Raw genomic sequence first — 25,559 nt, 5'->3', positions numbered from 1 at the left:
AGCGCTGTATACACAAAGGAAATGGGGATGACAAGTTACTCTGGTATCTCAGCCGAGCTCCTGAAAACCGCTTCTTTATTAGTGTTGACTTCAGCAGCTCTCCGTATTTTGCTAAGCCCTTAGCATGACTGAAAATGCCTGGAAACAACATTCCACTGACACGTAACTTCAGATCACCAAGGTCTGAGCTCGCTTTACAACAACATGGCGCTTCGCCACGGTGTTACCGAAATGGGGTAATTTCTACAAGGGGCTGAAGATCCGTCCATGAAACTGGGAGACAGAGTCGTCGGTGCCCAGGGCTGTGAAAGGCATCGGTGCCGGACATCGCTGGTCATTATTGGGTGGCTGAGAAGGGACCGAAAGGAAAGAACGTGGAAAAGGCAGCAGCTCCTGTGAGAGGTGGCGCTTCTCACACGGTGTATCAAATAACTAACCATCGGGACTAGTGCTGTGCTGAAAGCTCCGGGGGAGTAACTAGGATCAACACGAGTTGAAACCACATAGAAACAAAGTCTGGCTAGATAACTGAACTTCAGGGAAAAAATGAAGCTTATATCAAAATCAGTCTGTCCTGGTCACAGGGTTGCCAAGGGCAGGAGGGATTAACTGTGTTTATTAATTGGGTTATCTACAGGGCTTTGAAGTAGCCAGTGCCTATGAGAAAGTCTAGGGAAATGTAAAAACATATCACCATAATTATGGTGTTTAATCTCCCTGATAAATTGTGATTTTATTCTACTTAAATCCTATTTAAAAAAAAAAAAAAGATTGCACCTGTGTTTTGGTTTGTGGTTTTTTGTTTTTGTGTTTTGTTTTGTTTTTTTTTTCATTCAGAGTTGGAGCCATTAACTCTCCAGGAACTGAAACACCAAAATAATATAATTACTTTCTATGATATTAGGAGTAAAAAAATGCAGGAGCAAAAGCTATTTATGTTAGCATAAGAAACAAGCTGACATTTATTAGGAAGAAGTTCAGACAGATAATACCCAAGAAAAGTTTAGTGCCGAGTGCTGCAAAGAACAAAATACATTAAAAAAAAAACCCCAAATTCAATGTGCCTGCCATAAGTTTTCTTTCGCTGTCAGGCAGGGTTTATATAAGTAAACCCTTTTGTTTGCAGTCAAATTGTTCCATAATTGATGTTTCATAGCTGAGGATTGCAATTTGTGCACTGTTGGTTAAAAAATAGTAAATGCGGAGGTTACGGTAAACATGGGAAAAGGTTCAAAGCCCAGCGCAAATTCTTCTTTTGCCTTTATTGAGGTTATTTGGATCAGGCATGATAACAAGAATTATATAAGAAACAGTTGCAAGGCTGATATCTGAAGGCTGTAAAATCACTTTTCAAAATGCTTTGTTACAATTTCATTGTATCTCTTTAGGTTGCAGCCCTGAAATAGGATCTGTTCAGCTTAATCTCTGAACCCACACTCAGTTTGTCCCAGGGGGAATCCCCGCATCTGAGGGGTTGCTCTGGACACCTAGTTTACGCATATCATGCATTTGCTTTTTTTTACCTAGCGCGCTGCTCCTTGATGCAGTCTGGAGGGTGGAATAAGTTGTGGATCAACTGTTAACTGCTTATGGCATTTTCAGCTGTTTCGCTTTCTTTTAGGAAGAGCAATATTAAATAAGACTGAGCCTACGTTAGCTACAATTTACCTGCCTGCAAAGTAGGCTTAACATTTTGTAATTTATCAGTGTGGGGTGAAAAGTCGCGTATATTTCTATTAACATTGATAGGAACTTCAGCTGCAGTGATGGTTATGTCTTTGAATGGCTGCATTGCTCGGAAGCGGGAAGAAAATAAGTTAGGAAAGTGAGTTTCTTGTCTCACTCGATTGCAGTGGAAGTGGCATCGCAGCTCCTTGGTGAGCTGAAGCGCTTCAGGGGCGTGTTGTCTGCGAGGGAAACTGCCTGCAAGAGAACTCTTTTCTGGAAATTCATCTGTTTAACTCCCCTGACGGAGGATGCAGTACCTACTGCAGGCTGCTTAACTCGCCCACCGTAACCACGCCTGCAGACAGATTGCTTTTTGAAAGGGAACAAAATTGCGTAAGTGAATTTTTAATCCAAGGGTATTTTTTGTTTGAAAATGGGACGTTATGGAAGAAGTATAAGCAGTGGCAAATCTCTTGCTAGGCTATCTGTAAAATCTTTCCATGATTCCTTACTAGCTCCTGAAAAGTTTAATCTTAAAGTAAGACCCTTTAAAAATGTAAGTACTGTTTATGAGTTTGTCCACTTCAAAGGCTGGGAAAGAAACAGAAGATGACAAAAAGCAGTAGTTATTCTCCTCCTAAGTAAAACCAACCTTCCAGTCTTTTATCTAAAATGCTAGACCACCACTTCATATGCTGTAATTTGCAAATAAAAGAAGCTGGGTTTGGGAAAAGGTTTCAGACTTGAATCTTAAATTCCTTTTACTTATTTGTCAATGTTTGATTTTCAGGCTCATTTCTGAATTTTCGTTGTTTGTTCTCATTATTAAAATGGTTGTTTTACATTTAAAAACCAGTTTCGTAAGTCTGGAATAAATATTTAGAGGCTTGCACTATTTCATCTCTCTCCTCAAAGCATCTTTAAATTAAACTTCAAAACCAGAGAACTACATTATTCATATATTTAAAGAAAATGGACTAAAAATTCTGAGAAATACTGAGTCACATTTTGCAAATATTAGTTGCGGGTTTTTTATTACAATTCATTGCAGAGATTTATTATATTTTTTTCTGAAATGAATACAAAAGTTTCACACTGGATGCCTGCTTCTTTTCGTATAACTATTCTGCATTCAACTTTTGCCTAGAGATTATTTGTATCAAAATAAACAGCATTAAGAATTAAGTCATTGCAGTACGGCTAATAAACATTTTTAGTATTGAAACAAATGTAAATATATAGACACTACATGGTCACTTCAAACCCCATGGCTTAAAATGTTTTGAAACTTTCTGTGTTTTGAAACTTTACCTACATGCTGGACATGCCTTTTAATAAAATACTACTTTTAAGGAAGTTCATGATGTGTCACCTTCATTTTGTAGCCATTGCTCTCTTTGAACTGTGTTTAATTTAAAGCCTGTATTATTTAAATGGATGGAAACTAACGAAGTGTCAGAATAATGTAAGCTGCAGCTCAGGGGCTGATCCCCTTCAGTCCTGCCCGTCACCTTTTCCCAGGAGCGATGCGGAATCACTTTTGGAGTAGCAAATGCCACCTGAAGAGTGACACCCCCTCCCAACCCACAGCCCAGTGCCCTCAGGCCCTGCCGGCACCCGGCACAGCGCACCTAAGCTCCGTCTACAAGTTGGACACTCTTCCCATACCAAAAACCTTCCCTTCCTTGGCATCAGCCTGGTTTTCGGTGGCTCGTGCACTAGGGAGGGCCACCCTTGCAAAGGGGAGCGCAACGGGGACCAGGGTGAGGAGGAAGAGGAGAGGGAGGAAAGGAAGGGATTCTTGCCGGGATGGCAATGGCTTGCAAGACCCTCAATGTGGTCTTCAGGCCACTGAGTTTGGTCCACCCCGACTCGTGTTTTAGCAGTGTTTTTGAGATACATCACATTCAGAAATGTTTTCTGTGTTCTTCTTTCTAAAAATGACAGGCAACCATATAATACATGTTTCTTTTTTTTTCCATTTTCATTTCAGAGGTTTTGTGAGAGGTTTAACCAATTAGATGTGTTTTTAATAAACAAATCTAGAGGCTCATATTTCTTTTCTTTTGTCCTTAAAGTTGGAATGCTGTCCTACAGACAATTGAAAACAGCGTAGTCCTAATAGATTACATCTGCTTGCACCAGTTTTAAAAACACATTTTGGCTCTCGTTATCAGCAGAAACAAATTAGTCTGTAGAAAACAAAGAAAATACGAACATGCTAGGATACAGCTTGACTTTAATTAGCATAAAGGATCCTCTCAAAAGCTTTTTTTTTTTTTTTCGAATCTCATTATACTTGTACAGTTTCTAAAAAGATTTGGGACTTTTAAGTAAGCTTTAAAAAAACTGTATGGTATATTTAAAATTCTGGTACTCTGACCTGGAATAACCCACATTAAATAGAAGAGCATTGTCCGAAGAGATGCTGCTTTCACTTGGTTCCTACAGATTCAGACTCGCTACCCCAAATTCAGCAGTCCTCAAAAGCATGGCCTGACAACCACCGGCGATTCCCCAGTCCACAGAACCAGAAAGAACAAGGTTTTAAGTCTAAAAGTCTAATGATACTGATGTGCAGGATTGACTGTGGTTTGTTGATCCACAAAGTTTAGGAAATACTTTTTTAATTTACATGGCTTTGAGATTTGAGCAGAGTTAGTGGGGAGCTGAGCTGAACCCAAACTGGCTCAAATATATACATATATATATATTTGTTATTTTTTTTCCCTAAAACAGGAATATAGCTGAACTGTCCTTCTGAAGTTTTGTTGAACTTGGACCGGAACTGAACTGGAAGAACTTGTCACGGCTGAACCCAAACAGAACTGAAATGAAAAGTTCAAGGGCTTCTCTCCTTGAACTTCAAGTATTACCTGTGCCGCATCCTTACTCTGTAGCTGCAGAGTATAATCAGTGAGCCTGGGGGGCATTGCTAAAGATGGAACACCAGTAGCGCATTTACAGTATCCGCTAGTGAATTCACAGCACTAGGTATAAACTCGTGGAAGGAAAAGGAAACGCCAGATTTTTCCTTTAATTAGACTTGGACATCTGCTGTCATCCTCTTCCTTCCCAGGCTTATCTGTTTCCTTTCACTGGTTTCCTTCCTTGCATCCCTGTTTAGGCTGTAGGCAAAGACGTGACTAAATGCTGGCTGTACGACTGCTACCATTTACTTGAGCGGGAACCGGAGTTGCTCTGTGCCTATCCATATGTTTTACTAACTTTCTAAGATATTCTTGGACAGTATAAAATAAATAATCCTAATTGCCTCATCTGGCAAAAAGATACAGTAATGCAAGTGATGTAACTGCTTGTCTTCATTTTCTATTTTAATGTGCACATTATCTGCAATTAAATGCAGCTGTCAGGATCACAATGATGTGATATTTTAAGTCTCCAAGTTTGGTCACTCCAGTTCCAGATATAATACAGTTCCTTAGATCGTGACTGAAAAAAAAAAAAAAAAAAAGCTGGCAATCAGAAATACAAGAAGCTAAGAAAGGAAACTTTCAGCAGCTGTAGAGCGCTGTGCTGAGCAATGATCATATAGATGGTTTGTGCTGTTCTCTGCTCCCTGGTGCCCGTTTGTGTTGTTTACAAATGTATTTTTCTCACAACCGGTATTACAAACTATCCATGACATGAAAATGTAAAACCACCTCTGCTGTCCTTTGGCTACAACAGCAGCATACTTCTTGTCTTAGAGTTACCGATAACGACTTGTGTGGTTTCCAGTGTTGTCACGTCATAGTAAATACGTTAATGCATCACTCTGAAACAACCCATAGGAGTATTTAAATTTTTGATATCTGTGTTTCTAGAAGACTAACACATGTGCCTGAGACAAAAAACCATTTACCTTGGTTTAACAGGTGTATTGGAACAAGGTATTATTTATCAATTATTTAAAAGCAATTTAACGCCCTTGTATCAAATTTATTGTCTGGAAATGATCCTAGATAAAAGCCCTATGTCAATTAAACCAAAAATATTGCTTAAAAATTGCCAAATAACTGGCATCTCTGCAGAAGCTGGACACATAATAAACGTATATAATTTTTTAAGCATTTCTCAAATCCAGCGTACAAACTTTGCCTTTAAGACTATGATTTACATTCTGCGTCCACATAAATTCTCAACTTTGTTGTCAGCCACAGGAAAATCGAAGGAAAAGGATCTAAGCTTTCTGAGCATGCCTAAGGTGTGTATCTGTATGCAAAACTTTGTAAATAAATATCATCTTGAGCATACGCAGCACACGAGCTCTACCAATAATACTTTCAGCTATATTTTTCCATGGCAAATATTTCCTGGGTACAACATCATGGAAAGGCATGTAAAGGTTTCCATAACTAATTTCCAAATACCCTTAAATCCCACAAATACCCTTAAATCTGTATGATTAGTCTACACTGAATGTACAAACGGGATTCACACAGTGGCAGCATTTCTAGCAGCAGCTGCAGCAACTACCTTCCCTGCTTTTCCAGAGGGTAGGCATTCGCAAGCCCAGCAGACCACAGTCAGCTCGCCGCGGTTGCCGGCAGCTTCAAGGTAGCGCGTTCCAGCTCTGCAGGATCTTCTTTTTTTTTTTTTTTTTTTTTCCCCCTTTTCTTTTCTTTCATCGCTATTGCGGTCCCGGCATGAAAGAAAAGGGCTGACACTGCTGAAGCCCGTGTGACACCTGACTCCTACGTAAATATGGGAAAAAGTTCTTCAATGAGATGCGATAGGAAATGACACCGCCTCGTTTTTATAGCCCTATGAATCACAGTTTTCCCCTCTTCTACTGTACTTGGGTTTCAAATATTCACATAAAATTATGTGAAAGAGATGTTTTTGTATTCAGTAATGGATGAAGAACACTATGAGAACATCCACAGCACTTGAAATGTGGTAGACACCGGCTGGATCTTACTCAGCGGTTTTCATCTGTGAAAGCTTCTTCATTTTTAGGCTGTTCGGATGAAAGTAATCAAGCTAAATACATATAGTGTTCCACACAACATCGCTGTATGTTTGATACCAGCACCCGCACGAAGCTTGGCTTCGCGTATGCCTGCAAATAGGAACCAGTATCCCTAGACAGCAATGAGATCAGCTGTTTCTAATGCCCCGAAAACTGCGAGTTTTGTAGTTTCTCATTTAATTTTAGATACAACTCCTCCACGTTCTAAAAAAACCACCCAGCGGCTGAGAGCGCAGCAGCTCCCTCCAAACTCCCGGCGCGGAGCCTCCTTCGCGGGGTCCCCCCACGCCACCACTCACCCCAGTATCCCCGGCCCCCCCTCGGCACCGGCAACCGGCGGGGCCCGTTCCCGAGCCGGCGTGGGGCCGGGGGCTGCTCCCCCTTGCCCACTCGCGAAGTGGACGTGGGCCGGCTCCCCGCTGCCACCCCCCCACTCCCCCGTCCCTCAAACCCGGCAGCAGACCCCCTCCCCGCCGCACGCCTCCCCCGCCCCGAGGCCCACCTTCCCGGCGGGGAGGCGGCCGGGACGCGGCAGTGCCTCCCGACCGGCGGGGGCCGCCCAGCCCACCGCTGCCCACAGCTGACATGGCGGCCCCCACACTCCCGCCCTCAGCGGAGCCGGCAGCGGCGGCCTTCCCTCAGCCTGCCCGCGGCAGGGCGGCGGCAGCGGCGGCTTCCGGCGAAGCCCTCTTGCCTTCAACAAAGATGGTGGTCCCCGCGCAGGCTCGGCGGGCGCCGGGGCGCCCCGTGTAGTTCCCCACTTCCCTGGTGTAAGTACGGGGCGAGGGCGGAGGGGGCTCTCTCCTCACGGCGCTCGCCGCCCCCGCCGCTCTCTCGCCCCGCTCCCGGCTCGGCCCGGCTCCCGCCGCCCTGAGGGGGAGGCGGGAGTAACGGCGTCAGCCCCAGCGGGGCCGTTCGGCGGCGGCCCCCGGCGGCGCTGCGGACGCTGGGGCAGGGGACGGGCTTCCGCGGGGCGGGCCGGGCCGGGGCGGCGGGGGCCGCGGGACGGCGGCAGCGCCCGCCTCCGCTGCGGCAGCCGCGGCGAGAGGGAGCGAAGGGAGGCGGAGAGGAGGGAGGCCGGGGTCCGGCCGTGGGGCCGGGGCCGCGGCGGGAGGCTGGGGGCCCGGGTGGCGGCAGGTCGGGCAGCCGGACCCTGGCGGCGGCAGGAGCGGCGGCTTCCCGACCTGTGTTACGGGGGAGGAGTTGAAAGCTAAACTTTTTTTTTTTTTTTTTTTTTTTTTTTTTTGGGGTGGGGGTGCGATTTTTAACCCGTAGGCGTGTAGCCAGTAGCAGAAATCACTCATGGATTAATTAGGCAGGGTGGACCTTACCCTTAGCACGTGGGAACGTACCGGGAGCCACGGGCAGCCGGTGCAGGTGGTGCTTGGGAAAGTGCCAAGGTGTTTCCAGGCAAGAACTGAGTACTCTTTTTAGGATCAGAAGGGGTCTTTTTAGGGTCGAGGCTTTCAGAAGTTTTATCCCCGTTCACGGACAGATTCTGCGTTGGATCCAGAAAAATGCAAATGCGCCCATTTTGGTGTGGTGATAAGTCAAGGACTATGCTCATTCAGCAGGACGTGGGGGTAGATTTCGTAAAATTTGGCTCTATTACAGAAAAGATGCATTTTTAGAAGCATCTGGGGAAGGTCTGAGCCATGTAATCTTTTGGGTAAACGGACATCTCATCTTTTTACATTCCCTCTAGCACCAGCATTACTAGAGGAAAATTTATTTTAGAGCTTACTTTGGATCTCCAGATATAGACTGTGATTAAAATTATTAATTTTAATTTAATTCTACATTGCACTAAGCTCCGTCCCTACATTGTTACACACCAAAATCCTGATACATTTACATATCTGGGCTGCTTAGCTACTGACTTGGACATTTCCTTCTCACAGTAAACACACACAAGGAAATACTTAATCTTTAAAAAGACCTTAAAAATCAGTACACCCCATCCTGGAAGTTTACTGGGCCACCAGCCTTGGTGTTAAGGGCTTTAAAGCCTCAGTTGTGCTCACTCTGCAGTCAGTGAGCCAAAGGCCTTTTTCAGCAGAAATTCCCCCTTCAGATTCGTGGCTTGATAGGCATTTTTTCAGTGCACAAAGGTGCAAACTGAGATGGTTTGAAAAGGCCTTATTTTTGAAAAGCGTTGACTGCTTTGGTCATGAAGAAGGGGAGCTCATCAAGTGCTGTACAGTGGCTGGAGAAGTCAATGTTCCTCGTCTGGAACTGCCTGGGTTTTTCCGTCTGGGTTGAGATAAGGCCCTCAGAGCCGCCACTGGATGCCTGTCTTGGACTCTGAGCATTTCATAAGCTCGGGGGCAGTCAGGGAATCCTGGATGGGAGAAATGGCAGGAATCTGCTGCCTGAATTTTATCTGGTTTTGCTTTAGCCCGGTGATTGCTCCCAGTAGTGTAAAGGTAGTGCGTGCTAGGGACCAGAATCTGCAGCTTCACCTGTCCAAGATGAGCATCCTAACATCAAATGGGGAAATCCAGTTCTCCTTGCCTGCTCTTTTCCCAGCCCCTTTCTTGCACTATCATCTCACTCTGTGGTGGAGTTTGATGTTTGAGCTATGCTTAGCAAACACATTTTTTAAGGACATGTGCCAGGATAGCGGTTTGATCCCCGAATGACCGCTAGGCAGAAGGTAGGCACCTCAAAATTCACTTCAGTATAGAAGAAACATACTGGGTAGCCCAGGGAAGATGGAATGGAGTCCTCCTGGGAAGGTGCCATCCAGCAATGCTTTCAGCACTTGGGGGAAGCATTTTTGGAAAGTGGCTTTATCAGAGAGGGTCACAGATAGGGTTTTCCAGTCTCTCTCTTGTGGTCCTATGCTCTTGCATTCTGTCCAAGATGCCATTTATGTGCCTATATGTTCTGTTGGTTGCCTGCCCTGGATTTTAACAACCAGGCCAACCACCCAACCTTTGATAGGGCCTTGGGAGTCAGTAGGCAGCTCTGATGATATAAAGACTTGAGCAGGTTTCTTAGAAAAGCTTTGAAAACCTCTGCCTCTCCTTGTATCCTCAAGCTGAATCAAGTGCAGTTTCTGCAAGGTCTAGCCGTTCAAACGGCAGCTTCTAGTTTAATTATCGTAAACTCTTTTGGTAATTACACTCAACACCTGCTGCAGTTTTTTGACTTCATTATTTAGGCATGAGATTTAATTGTATGACTCTGTCATTTTCCTTTTCAAGTTCCATTAATAGGCCCAGGGATATGTTTGTCGTTAAGGTCTAGACTAGACATCTTGATTCAGTTCATAGATCTGGCTCAGACTCCCAGTATGATCTTGGATGAGTTGTTTGGTCTCTCTGGACCTTGATTCCTCTTCTGTAGAGTGGCTATAAAATGCATCATTTCCAGCTTTTGTCTAGTCAGAGTATTAGTCAAGTGAAATGAAAGCTGGCAGAGGGCATCCGATTGCTTCCTGTGAACACATTAGAAGGGTAAATACCAGGGAGGGAGAAGAGCTACTTAAGCTAAAGAACAGTTTTGGCAGAACAAATGCCTATAAATAGAAGGTGGATAAATTTGAGATGGAAATTCGAAGAAAGTTTCTCATCATCAAATCAGTGGAATTCCAGAGCAGCCTTCCAGGATGAGTCAGGGGGAAGAACGACCTGGTGCCTGAGGTACATTTCCACCCCTTGCAAAATTAAAATGCATCACGTAGGCCAAAGCTACCTGCTGACTCTGTCCCTGCTGCCGCCTGTCTGTGCTGCCTCTGCCAGTCTGGCTGCTGCTTTTGCACTGCTGCAGCAAAAGTGCTGCAACAGCAGTAGTGTCACAGGCATCGGTAACAGAGGTCAGGTGTGACATTTCTCTGACTTTGGGGGGCTAGAGTCTCTTAAGGGCTGGCAAATGCTCCAGCTGCCTTTAGCATGGGCCTTGACCAGTTAGTGAGCGGGATTATTTGGCGTGGTTTTTATCCCAGCGAAGGACTGGTCTTCACAATGCCAAAGGTTCTCTTCCTGTCTAATATTTCCCAGATATGGTTGCATTTTAGCTCATGAGACAGTGAAATCTGAGCGGAAAGAAGATGGTGGGGATCATTAATAGTTTTCCAAGGTTGGTGATTCTGAGTTTGTCATTCTTTCTAAAGATTGCCGGGTATCAGACATCACTTCTGGATGTTAAAGGTTGAAGTATTTTAACCTTCACGCATTTCCCTACTCCTTTTCTCACGCTCTAGGTTGTCAGATGGATGCCAGAGACAAGCAGCTTTTACGCTCCCTGCGCCTGGAGCTCTGCACAGAGGTGCTGGTGGATGGACTTGTTATTCAGTATCTCTACCAAGAAGGGATTCTCACGGACAGTCACGTTCAAGAAATAAAGTCCCAAACCACCAGTCAGAGGAAAACTATGATGCTCCTTGATATTCTCCCCACCAGAGGACCCAAGGCTTTTGATGCGTTTCTGGATTCCTTGCAGGAGTTCCCATGGGTTAAAGAGAAGCTGATGATGAAGCGTAAGGAAATGACAGTACAAGATCCTGCAGGTAAGGCCAGCATTGTTGTTACTGATATTTCGAAGCTAGTTCTCAAGCCGGAATTTTGAAAGTATTGAATGTACCAGTAATTTCAAGTTATGCGTCATATAGATATGGAGGAGGATGCCAACAAAAGGGGAAGCCAGCCAAACCCCAGGAAGTATTGCAAAGTTTGGGGAGTGAGCAGGGCTGAGTTTCAGGAGACTGGGAGACGGCAGGAGGGGCTGCTTTGGGAGAGGCTAGGATGTAGGAGGACCCAGACTCCATTACCTCAAAGGGAACAGGGTATAAAAAGTAGTTTTGACTAGCTACAGAACAGTCTTTTTGCCATCCATACCTGATTATTGTTTGTTTTATGTGTGTTTTACAGTGGTCTGTTTCTGGATTGTACATACTGACAGAATTTTTATTTGCTTACTTTTATTATGATTTTAATGTAATTTTGATTTAGTACCATGTGCTAATTTAGATTTATTCAGTTTCTTATGTTTACTGGAGTACCAATGTCTAGGATCATTACTTCCAAAATTACTAGCCATTGCTTAATTTTAAAACAAATTTAGGAGCTAACTGATTTAGTGGGTGTTAGATAATCTCATTTAGTCAAATCTCTGGCTTTCTGACATTTAAATGTACTTCTAGAACTAGTTTTCTAGACTTGGTGTTTGTTCAGAAGTGATTTCTTTGCCAATCTGTGCACGCAGTTGTTGAGCTGTTTTGAACTCAAGACGACTGCTTAAAATGCACGTTTCTTGCCCTAGATTTTGGCAGCATGCGCTGGCTGCTAACCTCATGTTACCAGTGAGATAGTGAAATAATCCTCACTTGGGCACATCATTTCCGAGCAGTCTGATTAACCTTTCTCCAAGCCCTCCAACCCCAGCCCCCCACCCTGTTAGAGTTTGGTCGTATGTATTTTGATGCACGTGACGTGTGATTTTTCCAGTGTCAATGTGCTTTGCCTGAGACTGAAAGCCTGTGAAGATGGGTGACTAAGACCCGTTGACCGCCATGTGCACCTGCATCCCAGTTAGCTGCACGTTCAAGAACATTTTGTCAAGATCTGCTGGACAAATCTGACATTATCTTACCTTAGGACATTTTTAACGGAATATTGTGGCAGCTTGTCTTTCTGCTGGCTCTCTGTGGAGGTTGCATTATGCTTGTTCAGAAATGGGTGAATAATTTTCAGAATTTGGGAAATAAATGTCCCATGCTACCCATCCGGGAAAACACTGCAAGTTCTCAGCACAACGCAAACTTGCAGCATTGAGTGTGATGGAAGAGACCTTGCTCGTTGTTATGACAAATCCTGTCATGCCAGTGCTCTTTATTTGCCTTACAAATCAGCCTGTTCCTTTGCTAATTGCTGGTTAAGCTGTGAAATAATCCTTACGGTTCCAGAAACGCACACATAGCCATCGAGTACAGTCAGGATCACGTACTTTGTCAGCAGAAAAATTGTTTCTGATTTTTGGTTTTTTTGATTGTTTTGTGGATTGCTTGTTCCTGTTCTTGATCGATTGTGACTAATGTGCTGGATTTATGCGTATCAGGTTCTCTGGTTTCGAGTGGGCTGACTGTACTTGATAATCCTATTGCCAAATTTTGTGTGTAAATTAGAAAAGGCTTCCAGATTAGATCAAAGGTTACTGTTATTTTTACTGTGGCAATACGGAGTGTAAGAACACGATAAGAGGCAGATAGCCAAGTTTGTTTTAATATTTAGGCATGTTCTTTAGAAGCCAAAGAAAGAGAGCACCATCTGTGCCCTAATAAATGCTGAGTGCACCCTGGAATGAATTGGAAACTATGGCGGCATCATCAGTGCTGATTACATGCAAGAAAATGTGGTTTGGGATAAAAAGCCTAGCTTTGCATTCTAAACAACAAACTTGTAAGCTTTTGTCTCGGCAGAGTGCTTGAGCATATGCTTGGCCTTAAGCATGGAAAAAGCCATTTGCTCTAATAAAACTATAAGCATACTTAAAATTAAATGTGTTCTTCAGTGCCATGCTAGATAACTTCTGCCTTATTGGAAACAGTCCTTATAAATGATGATTTGTCAGTGGCAATTTCTTTTAAAGAATCCATTTGTAGTGAAAAAAGCCTGCCACATACACACTACCTTATTCTAGACCTTAGAACTTTTAAAATTGAAGTTGGTTTTATGACCCCAGATTTTTAAATCTTTTTTTCCTTTGAATCCTGCATACTTATGGAAATCACATTCCTGCTGTTCACTTATTTATGCTCAATTAAAATTCTGTTTACTCAAGCAAAATAGCCTCAGTTTTTGCAGATCTTTTGCAGGACTAAGGACTGGTGGCAAGTTGTTCCTTGAAGGAAGGTTTTATTCTATAGTCTTTCACCTCTCACTGACTGCACGTAGGATTTTTAAAGTCAGTAAAAGTAGACTATTACGTTTTCTCCATCTGAATGTAAAAACTGTGGCACATGCACAGTGATTTTTCTATGTCGGCCTTTGGATTATTGTGCATTTTGTTCAAAGAGATCAGGCTTTCTATCTTTGCTTTGGCTGAGAAATATAGTTTGTTGGTTCCCAGTTAAAAAAAATAAATCACAACTGTAATTATTAAGAAGTTTTTAATTTATTTTTTTCCCCTAGTAAAAAAAAAAACAAACCAAAACAACAAACCAACTGAACCAAACAAACAGCAATTTCAGAAGGACAGAAATAAAAACATTTTTGGTGATGTAGTGTAAATACGATCTGGTGGACCGAGCAACTACAAAATGGAAGCTAAAGTCTGAGACCTAAACTGACTGCCACTGACTCATCGGGAGCCTTTGGGCAAATTCTTCCAAGGCAATGGATTTATTGATTCCCAAGTTGTGTAACTGGGTGTAATGTTCACGGAGCAGCATAGAGTGTAACTGTAAATTGGCCCAGGATTCAACCCAGAGTACGCAGTTTGGCTGCTTGCAAATAAACGAAGTTTAAAACCTGCGATATCCTGAGTTTTATTGCTGAATGTCAGTTGACTTAAAAAATAACATTTCTGTATACTGTTATCTGCCGTAGTTCCAAGAAACACAGAAGAGCCTAATCCTGCAGAGCACGAGGAATAGTTTTTGCATGGGAATCAGGAGAGTGATGTGCAGGCAGGTAGGGCCACTTGTATCTGTGTAATTGCAGCAGAGACGCCCCAGATTCCTTCCCCTTGCTTGTTTATGCACAGGGCAGCCTTTTGCCGAGGGTCACCTCTCTCCTCTCTCGTATGGGTCTGGCAGAATGCCACAGCTTTGGGGAAAACTTTTCTTAAGGTAGGGAAAGCATCCTTGTAAAACCCCAGAATCTCAAGAAGTAAATATAAAGTCATGTGCTTTTGGAGGTAAATGTTTATGACTTTAATTGATTTCAAGGTGATAGGGTGTGTTTCTCGCTTGTGTAAGAACCTGTGATAAAACAGTTCACCCTGTGCAGAGTGGCATTGCAAGACTTAATCATTATAAGCATGAACTGCAGCATGAGTTCCTGGTTTTGAAGATCAAAACTTCTGCCGTAGTAAGAGTTAACAAAAATAATGTGGGTCTGCTTCATTGGGAAAAGACTATTCTGCTTTTTCTGCCCTAGTTTGGATAACTTTATGCCTTTGTCAGAAACATAAATCTTCAATATAGTATTATAATTCCTATGGAAAACTACAGCTGTTGGCAACAGAATTCCATTCTTTCTAGGAACAGCAAACAGTTACTCAGTATTTTTTGCACTGAATAAAAAAATATAAGCTTTGACAGCGTTTGTTTATCAGACTGTTTTTCTAATTTCTTTCCACTCAGGAATTTTTCTGCCCAAGTATTATATTTCTCTCTATACTATATATTGCTATAAAATTATTTACTTCCAAAAGTGTTAGTACTGCACCTCTTTGTAATATAGATGATTTCTCCATTCCACAGGAAATCGCAGCATATTGAGAAAGGGAAAAGTCTGAGATACAGTGTTTGCCAAAGGAATCCTGCAGCAGCCGTTGCTCTCTGGCAAATGTTAGTGAATTTGGGGCATGGAGTTACACAGAACTGTCTTGGGAAGGCTGTTCTCTCGCAACTAAGCAAGGAATATTTTCGAATCCATGATTTTGTTGTTGTTGTGGTACCTAGTGAGCAGTCTGCGTTAGGGTCCTGTTAGTCTTGGGTGAGGTTTTTTGTTCATTTGAACAGATTTTGGTGTGGTTGGGGTTTTTCTCTGGATGTGTGGGGAGCGTGTGTTCTCATATAGCTATATAAAGCTCATGTTGTGTAACCCTTTGGATGAAGCATGCAAATACAAAACAAAGCAAAACATGTACTTTTGCTGAGAAAATAATCCTTCCCTCCGCCCCCCAGCTTTTCCAAAGTCCTTTTTCCACAGCCAGGTTGTAGGATTTTAAGAATTCAGATTCAAATGCAACAGCATTAGGACACGGGGAAGTTTAGCATCTCTTCTTACCTTTTGTTGGCTGCTTCCTGCCCTCTTCCTATCCTGCTTCCTCTCATGTCTAATGCAGCAAGGAAACAGCCTGGTCTCTTGCCCTTTTCCATTTGGATGTCAGATAGGAGAGCAGCTGATGAATTCCTTTTCTCTCTCTAAAATGGTGGATAGAAGACGGTGCTTTTTTTTTTTTTTTTTTTTTTTTTTTCTTTCTTCCCTTTCCCTCTCCTCTCTTGTATAGTCCAGTGGCAGAAGGGGGAGTTTCCTCCCATGTATGTCTGAAGGAAAGGGATGGGCTTAGCAGCCTTGGCTGCACTGGATTGACCTGGAGATGAAGGAATTGCCCTTGTGCCACATCCCAGTGCCTGGAGGCTATAGAAAATGTTCTCTGGAGAGATTCAAAGGCATCCTCGTAGGAGAATTTCCCAAACCCTTTTCCACATTCCCATCCCTCCTGAAAATCGGGTGTTACATTTACAGCTTTGGCTTTGTTCCTGACCGCAGTGAGATCTGTGAAGTCTGGCATTAAAGGTTTGTGCACACACTCAATATTAACAGCATGCATCGTGACATGGACAAGTAATCAACGTCCCTCGTTCTACAGAGCATTCTGTGTATGTATTCTGGTTGTAATGTGTATATGAACATAAGATTTTATTTTTATTTTTTTTTAACCGTTTAAGGGATATTTGCTTTTTTGACCTTTAATAAGCAGCTGTGTTTATGCTGCTTACATCTATGTTTTTCACTTTTTTGAAGCCTACCTCTTAGGCATCACTGTTACGAACTATAATATTTTCTGAACAGTCTCAAACAGCTTTTTTTCAGGTAAGTTAGTGGAAATATATAACCATACTTGGTGTCATCCTCAGTAACACAAATATGTGAAGGTAATAATAATAATGATTTAATTAAACATATAGTCCCTGGAAACAGGAGAGGAGGAGTGAGTTCTGGCAAGAGAGGTGTTTGCGCCAGCTGTGCCTGATCAGCTACTCATAACCAGTGCCACTAAGAGGAAGCAACGGGTAATTGGGATTGAAGACTCCCTGGTGTAGGGAACGGAGACATCCGTCTGCTGACCGCATCTGACAACTTCCAAAGTTTGCTGCTTCCCCAGAGACTGGATCCAGGACATCACAGAGGTTGCCAAGGCCTGGCCAATCATCAGACTTTGCTACTCTCTCATGTGGGCACTAGTAATACTTCATCAAATTAAGGATGACTACGGGGCTCAGTGATCCCATGTGAAGGGATGGAGCCCAAGCAGTGTTCTCCATCCTGCCATTCAAGGGGAAAAACCTGGGAAAGGGTGGATGCATCCTGCATATTCTCACCTCTCTCTGCACCTGGTGTCATGGCAGCACTTTGAACTCTATGGCCACAATGAAGTCTTCTTAAAAGAGTGTTTCTATTGCAGGCCCTGGTTCTTGGGGAAACTTTAATAACCCTGGTGTTTACTGGGAACGTGACGCAGTACAGCGATCCAGGAGACTTCTGGAATGCAGAAGGGACAATATCTTGATGAATGTCCTGGAGGGGTAGACTAAGGGAGGTGCTCTACTGGCCTTGCTACTCACAAACAAGGAACAATTGTTTAGGGATGTATTTGTTCATGTCACTCTTGGCTGCAGTTACCATGCAGTGCTCAAGTTTAAGATACTGAGAGAAGAGAGGAAAGCAAGTAGCAGAGTAAAGGTCCTGGACTTTAGCTTGTTCATGAAACTGATGGATGGGACACTGTAGGAGACAGTTCTGAAGGACAAAAGCACCCAGGAGAGCTGACTGATCAAGGAAAACCTCTTCAAAGCACAAAACCGGTCCATTCCTACATACAGGAAAAGCAGCAGGCATGGCAGGAGGCCAGCTTGGCTGAAAGGGGAACTTCCAGCTGAGCTCGAATTCAAAAAGGAATTGTCTTGGAGGTGGAAGTGAGGACAGGCTACCCAGAAGCAATGTAAAAGCGTTCTGTGGGCTTTTCGGGATAGAGTTATGAAGGGCAAAGCTTATCTGAGTTTGAAACCATTCAAGGATGTGAAGGACAACAAGATGGACTTCTACAGGTACATTGGCAGTAGAAGGCAAAAACTGATGAAGGGCACGGAAAAGGCTGGGTCTTCATATGCAAAGTCTGCTGTCAGTTGGCCCTGGTCTCTGTGCCTAGTAGTGGAATTTGGATGAGGGAGATGGTGTTTATAGTAGAAGAGAATTGAGTTAGGAACTGCCTGAGTAAAGTGGACATACACAAATCCACAGAGCTGGATGGGATGTGTCTGAGAGTGCTGGGGAGACAGCTTTTGAGAAGCTGTTTTCTGTCATGTTTGGTAGGCTGTAGAAAGCCAAATGCACAAAGTGCAATAAAGTGACTGGGAACAGCCAGCTTGGGTTTACCACAGGTAAATCAAGCCTGACCAACTTGATTCTTGCCTTCTGTGATAAAATGACGGCCACTGTACATGACAGAAGTAGATTTTGTTTAATTGACTTCATCAAGGCTTTCAGCACATTCTCATAGCATCTTTGTGGCTAACTGGGGAGGTATGGACTGAATGGGTGGACTGCACAGTGGGTGAAAAAAAGGCCTGACCACCAGGCTCAAAGGGTGGTGGTCGGTGGTTCAATATCTGTCTGACTGGAGGCTAGTTACGAGTCGCGTTCCTCAGGGCTGACAGTAGGACCAATTGTTTAACCTCTTTGTCAGTGACCTGGGTGATGGGAGGGATGGTATCTTCAGGAAGTTTGTAGGTGAATTAACTTTGTTGGCACACTTGTCAGTTTTGTGTTCTGGGATCTTCTGAACTGTGCCTAAAGGAGGGAGGCAGGATGACTCCAGGGCTTGTGGATCACTTGACGCAGAAGAGTGGGACTGCCTCTCAGAGGGATCCCAGCAAGCTGGATGAATGGGCCAGCAAGAATCTCATGACGTTCAGCAGAAGTAACCGTAAAGTCCTGCACCTGGGATGCAAAATAACACAAGATGGGCACTGACTGGCCAGTTGCAAGTCTGCAGAAAAGAGGCTGGATGTCATGATAGACAGCAAGTATGATGAAGACGACTAACCGCACACAGAGCTGCATCAGCAAGAGCAAAGCCAGAGGGCTGAAAAAGCGGTTATTCCCCTGTACTTGGTAGTAGGAGGCCGTATTCAAAATACTGTGTCTAGCTTTGTGCCACCAGTGCAAGGGAGAGGCTGACAAACTAGAGAGTCCTGTGGAATACCACTAAAGTGGTTAGTTTATCGTGAAGTACAGGGAAAGGCTGAGACAAGTGAATTTGTTCTCGGAGAAGAGAAGGCCAAGTAGACTCAGAAAAGGTGCAATCAGACTCTTCCTACAGGTATGCAGCCAAAGGAAAAGAAGAGGCATCCACAAGTTGTAGCAAGGGATGTTCTAATTGGATATAAGGAAAAAAAAATTCACAAGACAGGTTAAGCACTGGACACCAGAGGCTGCAGCCCAAGTAGGGTTGCCCAAAGAGGCTGTGGAATCTCTGTCCTTGGAGACAGTCAACACTCAGCAGTAGAAGACCCTGAGCAACCTGACCAGACTTTGTATCTGGCCTTGCTTTGATCAGGAGATTGGACTAGGTGACCTCCAAAGGTCCCTCTCAACCTAAATTTTTCTGTGATTCTGTAAACTTGGCATCACACTCTCTGTACTCAGTATGTGGGATTTTAATCCAAATAAAACTGGTGCTGACGTGGGATACTTTGGATATGTATGCATGACTTCTAGTTCAGATTAGGAAGGTGCTTTTTAAGTATATTGGAGTGTTTGAATTGGATTTCTCTCAGGTGAGTCTAAAAAGGAAAATGAACTCTGGGTGTTCACAGAGTCCGCAGGACCAGTCTAGAGCCAGTTGGAAATTAAACCTTCCAGCTGTGTATAGTCTGTATCAGTCTGTAGGTCCTCTTCGATTGATCTGTACTGCTTGCTAATATAGACGTAGCCTTTGCTGTCCAGTGAATGTGATGGTTTTGTCCACAAACACCTGCAGTCTTGGAATCCTTTCTTCCCAAAATTCTGTGTTCATACCTACACATAGATGTAGATGTGCATCACATCAGGGATGCTACTGCATGCAAATAAATGCATTTCTTTTCTTTAATTATTTAAGCATCTCTGTTTCCCGGAGTTTATAGTACTGTTTCTCATCTTGGGGTATGTCCATTCTAAATGGCTTACAGAGTTCCCTACCTCTAGTTTTCCATTAGACAAAATAATCTTGTGTGTCCATTTTCCTCCTCAACTTACATCACAGTGTGATAAAATCATGCCTGCGTCTTGTATTTCCAAAAAAACATGCATAGTTGCAGTCCTCTCTGATCCTTGAGATCTTTTGTTAATTGTTGCCAGCTTCCCACTGTTGGTCTTGTCTCAGGATGTGGCAAAGGAACCATTGAAAAAGCTTTGTACAGACAATGATAGTTTTCTAGAATAGACTGGAAACTTTCTTGTAAGGACCTGATCCTGCAGCTTGATAAAGCTACTTGTAAACATGAAAAAGCAAGATGCAGTTGTTATTTTTGCATTATGTCATCAGTATAGGCATTCAATTGATACTAATTAATGGCCTTTGTGGCCCATTGATACACACTAATATATGCTCCAGAGCAGTTGAGAGAATTGCATACTTAAGACTTTGTAGACTTCTTTTAATGAAATTTTTCTTCATTAATATTTTCCTTCAGAGCTGGCCAGCTCTTCTTTTAGCACCTCCAGAATTGTCTTGGAGCTCCATCTGAAAATGTTTGTTTAATTTTTATATTCCCATTGTGGGGAAAATCTATTGTCTTTCATAAATTAAGTCTACGAATGCTGTTTTTAAAAAAAAAAAAAAACAACCAAGCAGCAAACACGTTCACCTTAGTTTCTGTGTGTTGTGGAGGCTGCGTAGCCATCGAGTGTCAGCAAAAATGTTAACCCATGTTTCACAGTGAAAGTCTGACTCCTGTGAAGTCCTGTTGACCAGGGCAGGGCAAAGGTCTCGCCACTGGTGACTGAAATGTTCTCTCTGGTGAGGGAATGGGTGCTGTGCCGTCTTCCCTACACTGATGTGGAAGCATGTCTTGACCTTCAAAGAAAAATAATTTCTGCGGCTGAAAAGCTGTTACTAGTTCAGACTTTGCACTTTTTTTCCTGTTGACTGAGAATATCAGCGGTGATGTGACTTACTTCTCACTGGGAAATGTCACTTGCATGGAAAAGGTCAGGACGGTCCTCTAGGATACAGTTAATTATGCATGGTTATTATATCTTGAAACCCTCCCTGCATTGCCATATGCAACTAAGCTCTCCTTCCAGATTTGTTTACGGTCATATATGTGTTTATATGAATGAGAACTAGAGCGGCTGAGTATCACTCATTGTTACCTCAGAGTGATGTAGCTGCAGTTTATCTTGTTAGAAGATTTATGCGTCTGTATACAAGGCTTCTAAAGCCAATTTTTATCTATTTGGCAATTGTCTGTGTAAACAGAAAACCAATCTTGTTGCTTCTTTTAGCCATTGGACCATTGTTCCAGTATAATGCCAAATTTTCTTTGTAAGTTTTCCTCCTGCTCTTGCTTTGTCTGTGAATAGATTTGTGTTCCCTCATATATCGATGTATTGGCAAGGAGTTGTACAGCTGTTTTAACAAACACCTCTGCTGCGAACTGAAGGGAAGCTTTGGTGTTTCTTCCAATCTGCATTTAGAGAAGGAGCCGATTTGATTTATATGATACAGTTTGTGTGTGCAGGAAATAAGCATTAATGCATCGGGTCAAGGGGAATAAATTGCCATTAGTGCACCACTTCTTCTGGCAGCCTTCTTAATCTTCGTGTTTCACCACCTTGCCTGGGATTTTCAAAAGGACTCATAGTTAACCCAAGCTCACCCAACCCTCCTCCCGTCAAGGTCAAGGGTAAGCTCCCCTTGGCTTTAAAGAAGGCAATTTTAGTCCTGTGCTGATGCTTTTGAAAGTCTTACCTTTCATTTGCAGTTAATAATATGTTGAGCTCTTTAACGAACGGCCTGTTTCAGTCTTTGGATCTTTCTAATAAAACATGTGCTACAGTTGAGTGAAAGGACTTTACACAGGTAACGGCTTGACGGAGCCCCTTGCCGGCCCTGGGTGTCTCTGGCTGGCTCTGGTGGGAGGTGGGTTTCCTCCACGGGAAGCTGCATTTAAGCAGGGGCATAGGAATCCTCAGCAGAATAACTGTTGAGAAAGGAAAGCTGGAGCAAAAAGGAAAACCAGTACTTTCTAGTATTTTTATGTGAAGAAAGTATTTATATAAATATGTTTTTATTTACTGTAGGCGATGGCTGTGTTTGCTCAGTTTTTCAAAGCGAGAAGACATTTTCTTTATTCTTACTCCTCTTCTGTTTAATTAAAACATCATGTATTTTTCTGTGATCCAGTTCTGCCACATCCCACATGAAATTGGTTTCATCTTCGTACCCTTGAACAGCGATTGCTGCAGTTAGGGTTGCAAAATGCTCGCATCATCCCCGTGGCTCGTGTCCTCATGCTGGATCAGGGGAGTTCACCTACAAAATGCTCGTTTTAAAAGCAGGATCAGGTTATCACTATAAATGCTAGCCGGCTGTTTGCAGTAGAAATTAACTCAGGATTCTTGGAGCGTTCCTTTTGCGGGCACCCGCATCCAAAAAGGGGAAGCCTTAAATCTTTTCCCACCCAGCTGCTGGCTGTGCTCACAGCCAGGTCCCTGGGCACCGCAGCTTTTGGTGCGGGAGCTCCCCGGGCACTTCAAAGCCTGCTCTGGGCAGGTCCCAGGCTGCCTGCCCCCTTGACAGTGCTGAGCAGCACCGTGCCTCGCTCAGGGCCAGTGTCGGGACACGCAGCCAGGCCTTTTTCCAGCAATCTTGCCCGCAGGACCAAATCCCATGGGCGGTGGCGGCACACAGCTGTCAGATGGGGCTGCATCCCTGCCAGCAGCTGGCAGCGAGGTGCAGCTCTTTGCATGGATTAGTTTAATATTAATAGGACCCCACATTGTAATGGGTAGGATACCACCTTGCGACTTGACCTCTTAGGCACTCCCCAAGTAAGCGGATCTATGGTTTATATGAGCGGTGCGCCCTCAGTTGTGTTTTATAAATCTTTGGTGGAGGGGTAGCTCCAAGAGAGAGCTCAAAGAGAGAGACACTGGAACAGGTTTCCCAGAGAAGTTGTGGATGCCCCACCCCTGGAAGTGTTCAAGGCCAGGCTGGATGGGGCTTTGAGCAACCTGGTCTAGTGGGAGGTGTCCCTGCCCATGGCAGGGGGGTTGGAACTAGATGATCTTTAAAGTCCCTTCTAACCCAAACCATTCTATGATTCTGTGAAATCTTGAATTTTGACTAGAATAAAGTCCTTCCTAGTAGTTGAAAGAAATGAGTGTAAGTTCCAGAAAGAGTTAAGGTAGGGCTTGACTTCCTCTCCTCCTTGTTTCGTCTGGGCTAATTGAGGCAGCTTCTAAGTCGGCGTGCTGGCCTTTGTGAATCCCCTTCTTAATGCCCCTAGCTTTCCCCAGAAATTGTGCATGGATTTGAGAGAAATAATTCAGACCTGTTCTGGGGGAAGGGCTTTGATGATAAACCCATGTCTCTTCCTTGCATCTGGATCCAGGAGAATTGACCCTGTTACAGAGAGTCTTGTTTTCATTGATCACTATTTGTTTATATAATTCATTGATCCTAGTTCTCGTATATAGCAATGCTTCCATCCCTGGAAGTGTTCAAAGCCAGGCTGGATGGGGCTTTGAGCAACCTGGTCTAGTGGGAGGTGTCCCTGCCCAGGGCAGGGGGGTTGGAACTAGATGATCTTTAAGGTCCCTTTTAACCCAAACCATTCTATGATTCTATTGTATCTTTAAATTGTTCAGTTGAGTATGTGATCTTTCTTCTCCTATGCAAACTATAAATACATACACTTCTCCTGTCTATTTGAAGTTGTTATCTATGTTAGGGATTTTTCAGCTTCCAGTATGATCAATCCGTAGAATATAGGTAAGAAAGAAATGTATAATACATGCTCAGCCCAAATTTCTACCCTTTAATTAGAAGTGTGTTACCATACTTCTGTTTAGATAAAATTAAGTTGGCCAGCTGCTGTCGTGGCACTGCATTGATCTGATATCTTGCACAAGACGAAGGCCTGAAAGGAGCTCCTCAGTCTTCAGAAGGCAATGGTCATCTTACATGGTGTCCATTTTCAATTAGTGGAAACATGTGTTGCTAAAGTTTGTTTAATTGGAATAGCTAGTTAAAAGGCCTGAGCTAGTATATTTTTATTGTCAAACTCAACCTGCAAACGTTTGTTTGTGCAACTGTGTAGTGTGGTGCCTTTCCATTCACACTAATATCAGGAAGAATTGGAGTGTAAACCTTGCTGTTCACTTGAGTTTCATGCTCTAGCCTGCTGCATGACAAGGTGTTTTCCTGGCTAATGCTGATCAGAGGCATTCCTAGTGTGATTATATGTCCACTGCAGAGTGTACGTGCACCCTCTTACAAAATTCTTGGCATACCAGGCTCTGGTTTAGAAGATTTCTCCCCATTTGTTTTATGAAGCCAGATAAGAAGGGAAGTGTGATTTTCAGCCATGAATTTATGATTTAGAATCACAGAGTCATAGACTCAGGTTGGAAAAGACCTTTAAGATCATCGAGTGAAACCATAAATTTAGCAGCTTTCCCTTCCACTGCTCAGTAGCCCATGCACTTGTTAAAATTCCTCCTGTAGACCTCCTGATAGCGTGCCCCAAGGTGCAGTTCACCATTGTACGTTCCTTCATCTTGGTCTTTCAACTTCAGCATCCTTTTGTTGAGTATTATCAAAAATTGGATAATATTTTGTCCATAAAGCTTCAGAGGTCTAAGTTAAGGAAATATACAGGATGTCCGCGTCTTGATACAGCTTTCATGCCTACTGATTCCTCCTGGTGTGAATCGAGGAAGGGTTATGAATTACTTATGCAGGTTACAGCATTATTAGTTTTTCTTGTACTAAATAATATGCTGTCCAGTTAAAACCTCTCCAGTTTTATGTACAGACGGACACTATTTTTTCTATGTGCTGTCCTTACCTTGTAGGATCTTTCTGGGAAACTGTCATCATGTCAGCAGCATTGTCTGAGACAGACATATCCAGACAAGTTTGGAGCTGTTCAGACTTCATTGCTCTCTTGCATTACTGCCTGTGGTAATTATGAACTCTTCCACACGAGGCTGGAGAATAACAGAAGTCCTGGAATTGGGGATCCAATAACTGTTAATCGTGGAGCATCAGAGCGGGCACACAGTCCCAAAGCATGCCTATTCCTGGTGGGGAGAGGGACGTGGTAAGAGATTCTGTGCTGCCAGGCGTTAATTAGCCTTCTGATTTGGCACCAGCTAACATTTGTACACCTCTGGGGTTTGCACTGACAAACAAAATCCTTTTCTCCGATTTTATGCCATAAGTGTGGCCTTTTGGTTTTTTTTTGACTGTGCAGTTCCTATTGACTGTATAAGTTGTAGCCCTTTTTCCTCCCATAGAGCTACCACCGTTTAGTTACTCAGACTGCTAATTTAATCTTACACATCAAGAAGAGCATTCATATTGTCATATTATTAGTGAAGAGCTACCCTCTGAATAGATTAAATCCTTTGATTTATTGAGTAAGCTAGTACAGGAGCAGGGTATAATATCCCCTGGAAAGCCACTTGTCATAGAATCAAAGAATCATAGAATGGCTTGGGTTGGAAGGGACTTTAAAGATCATCTAGTTCCAACCCCCCTGCCATGGACAGGGACATCTCCCACTAGGTCAGGTTGCTCAGAGCCCCGTCCAGCCTGGCCTTAAAAACTTCCAGGGATGGGGCCTCCACGACTTCTCTGGGCAACCTGTTCCAGTGTGTCACCACCCTCATGGTGAAGAACTTCTTCCTAACGTCCAGTCTGAATCGACCCATCTCTAGTTTTAATTCATTCCCTCTAGTCCTACCAT

The 25,559-nt window shown here is 43.5% G+C and overlaps 1 protein-coding gene and 1 long non-coding RNA gene across 3 annotated transcripts in view; one reads left to right on the top strand and one right to left on the bottom strand.

The window, feature by feature from the left end:
• LOC134510030 (uncharacterized) overlaps positions 1–16,438 on the bottom strand; it is a 44,607-nt gene extending 28,169 nt beyond the window's left edge. The window contains exon 1 of one of the 2 annotated variants that reach the window (XR_010069468.1): positions 15,601–16,438. This is a non-coding gene — a long non-coding RNA (uncharacterized LOC134510030). The remainder of the gene's footprint in view (positions 1–15,600) is intronic. The other variant, XR_010069471.1, reaches the window with a different exon arrangement.
• The window catches only part of CRADD (CASP2 and RIPK1 domain containing adaptor with death domain), an 85,607-nt gene continuing 67,318 nt past the window's right edge, over positions 7,271–25,559 (top strand). Inside the window, exons 1-2 of the mRNA XM_063322798.1 lie at positions 7,271–7,413; positions 10,851–11,156. Of these exons, the coding sequence (XP_063178868.1) occupies positions 10,859–11,156 (298 nt within the window). The 5' untranslated portion in view covers positions 7,271–7,413; positions 10,851–10,858. The remainder of the gene's footprint in view (positions 7,414–10,850; positions 11,157–25,559) is intronic.

This window comes from Chroicocephalus ridibundus, chromosome 1 (assembly GCF_963924245.1).
Source record: "Chroicocephalus ridibundus chromosome 1, bChrRid1.1, whole genome shotgun sequence".
Lineage (NCBI taxonomy): Eukaryota > Metazoa > Chordata > Aves > Charadriiformes > Laridae > Chroicocephalus > Chroicocephalus ridibundus.
Note: the sequence above shows the minus strand (reverse complement) of the source record. Positions and strands in the feature narration are given on the sequence as shown.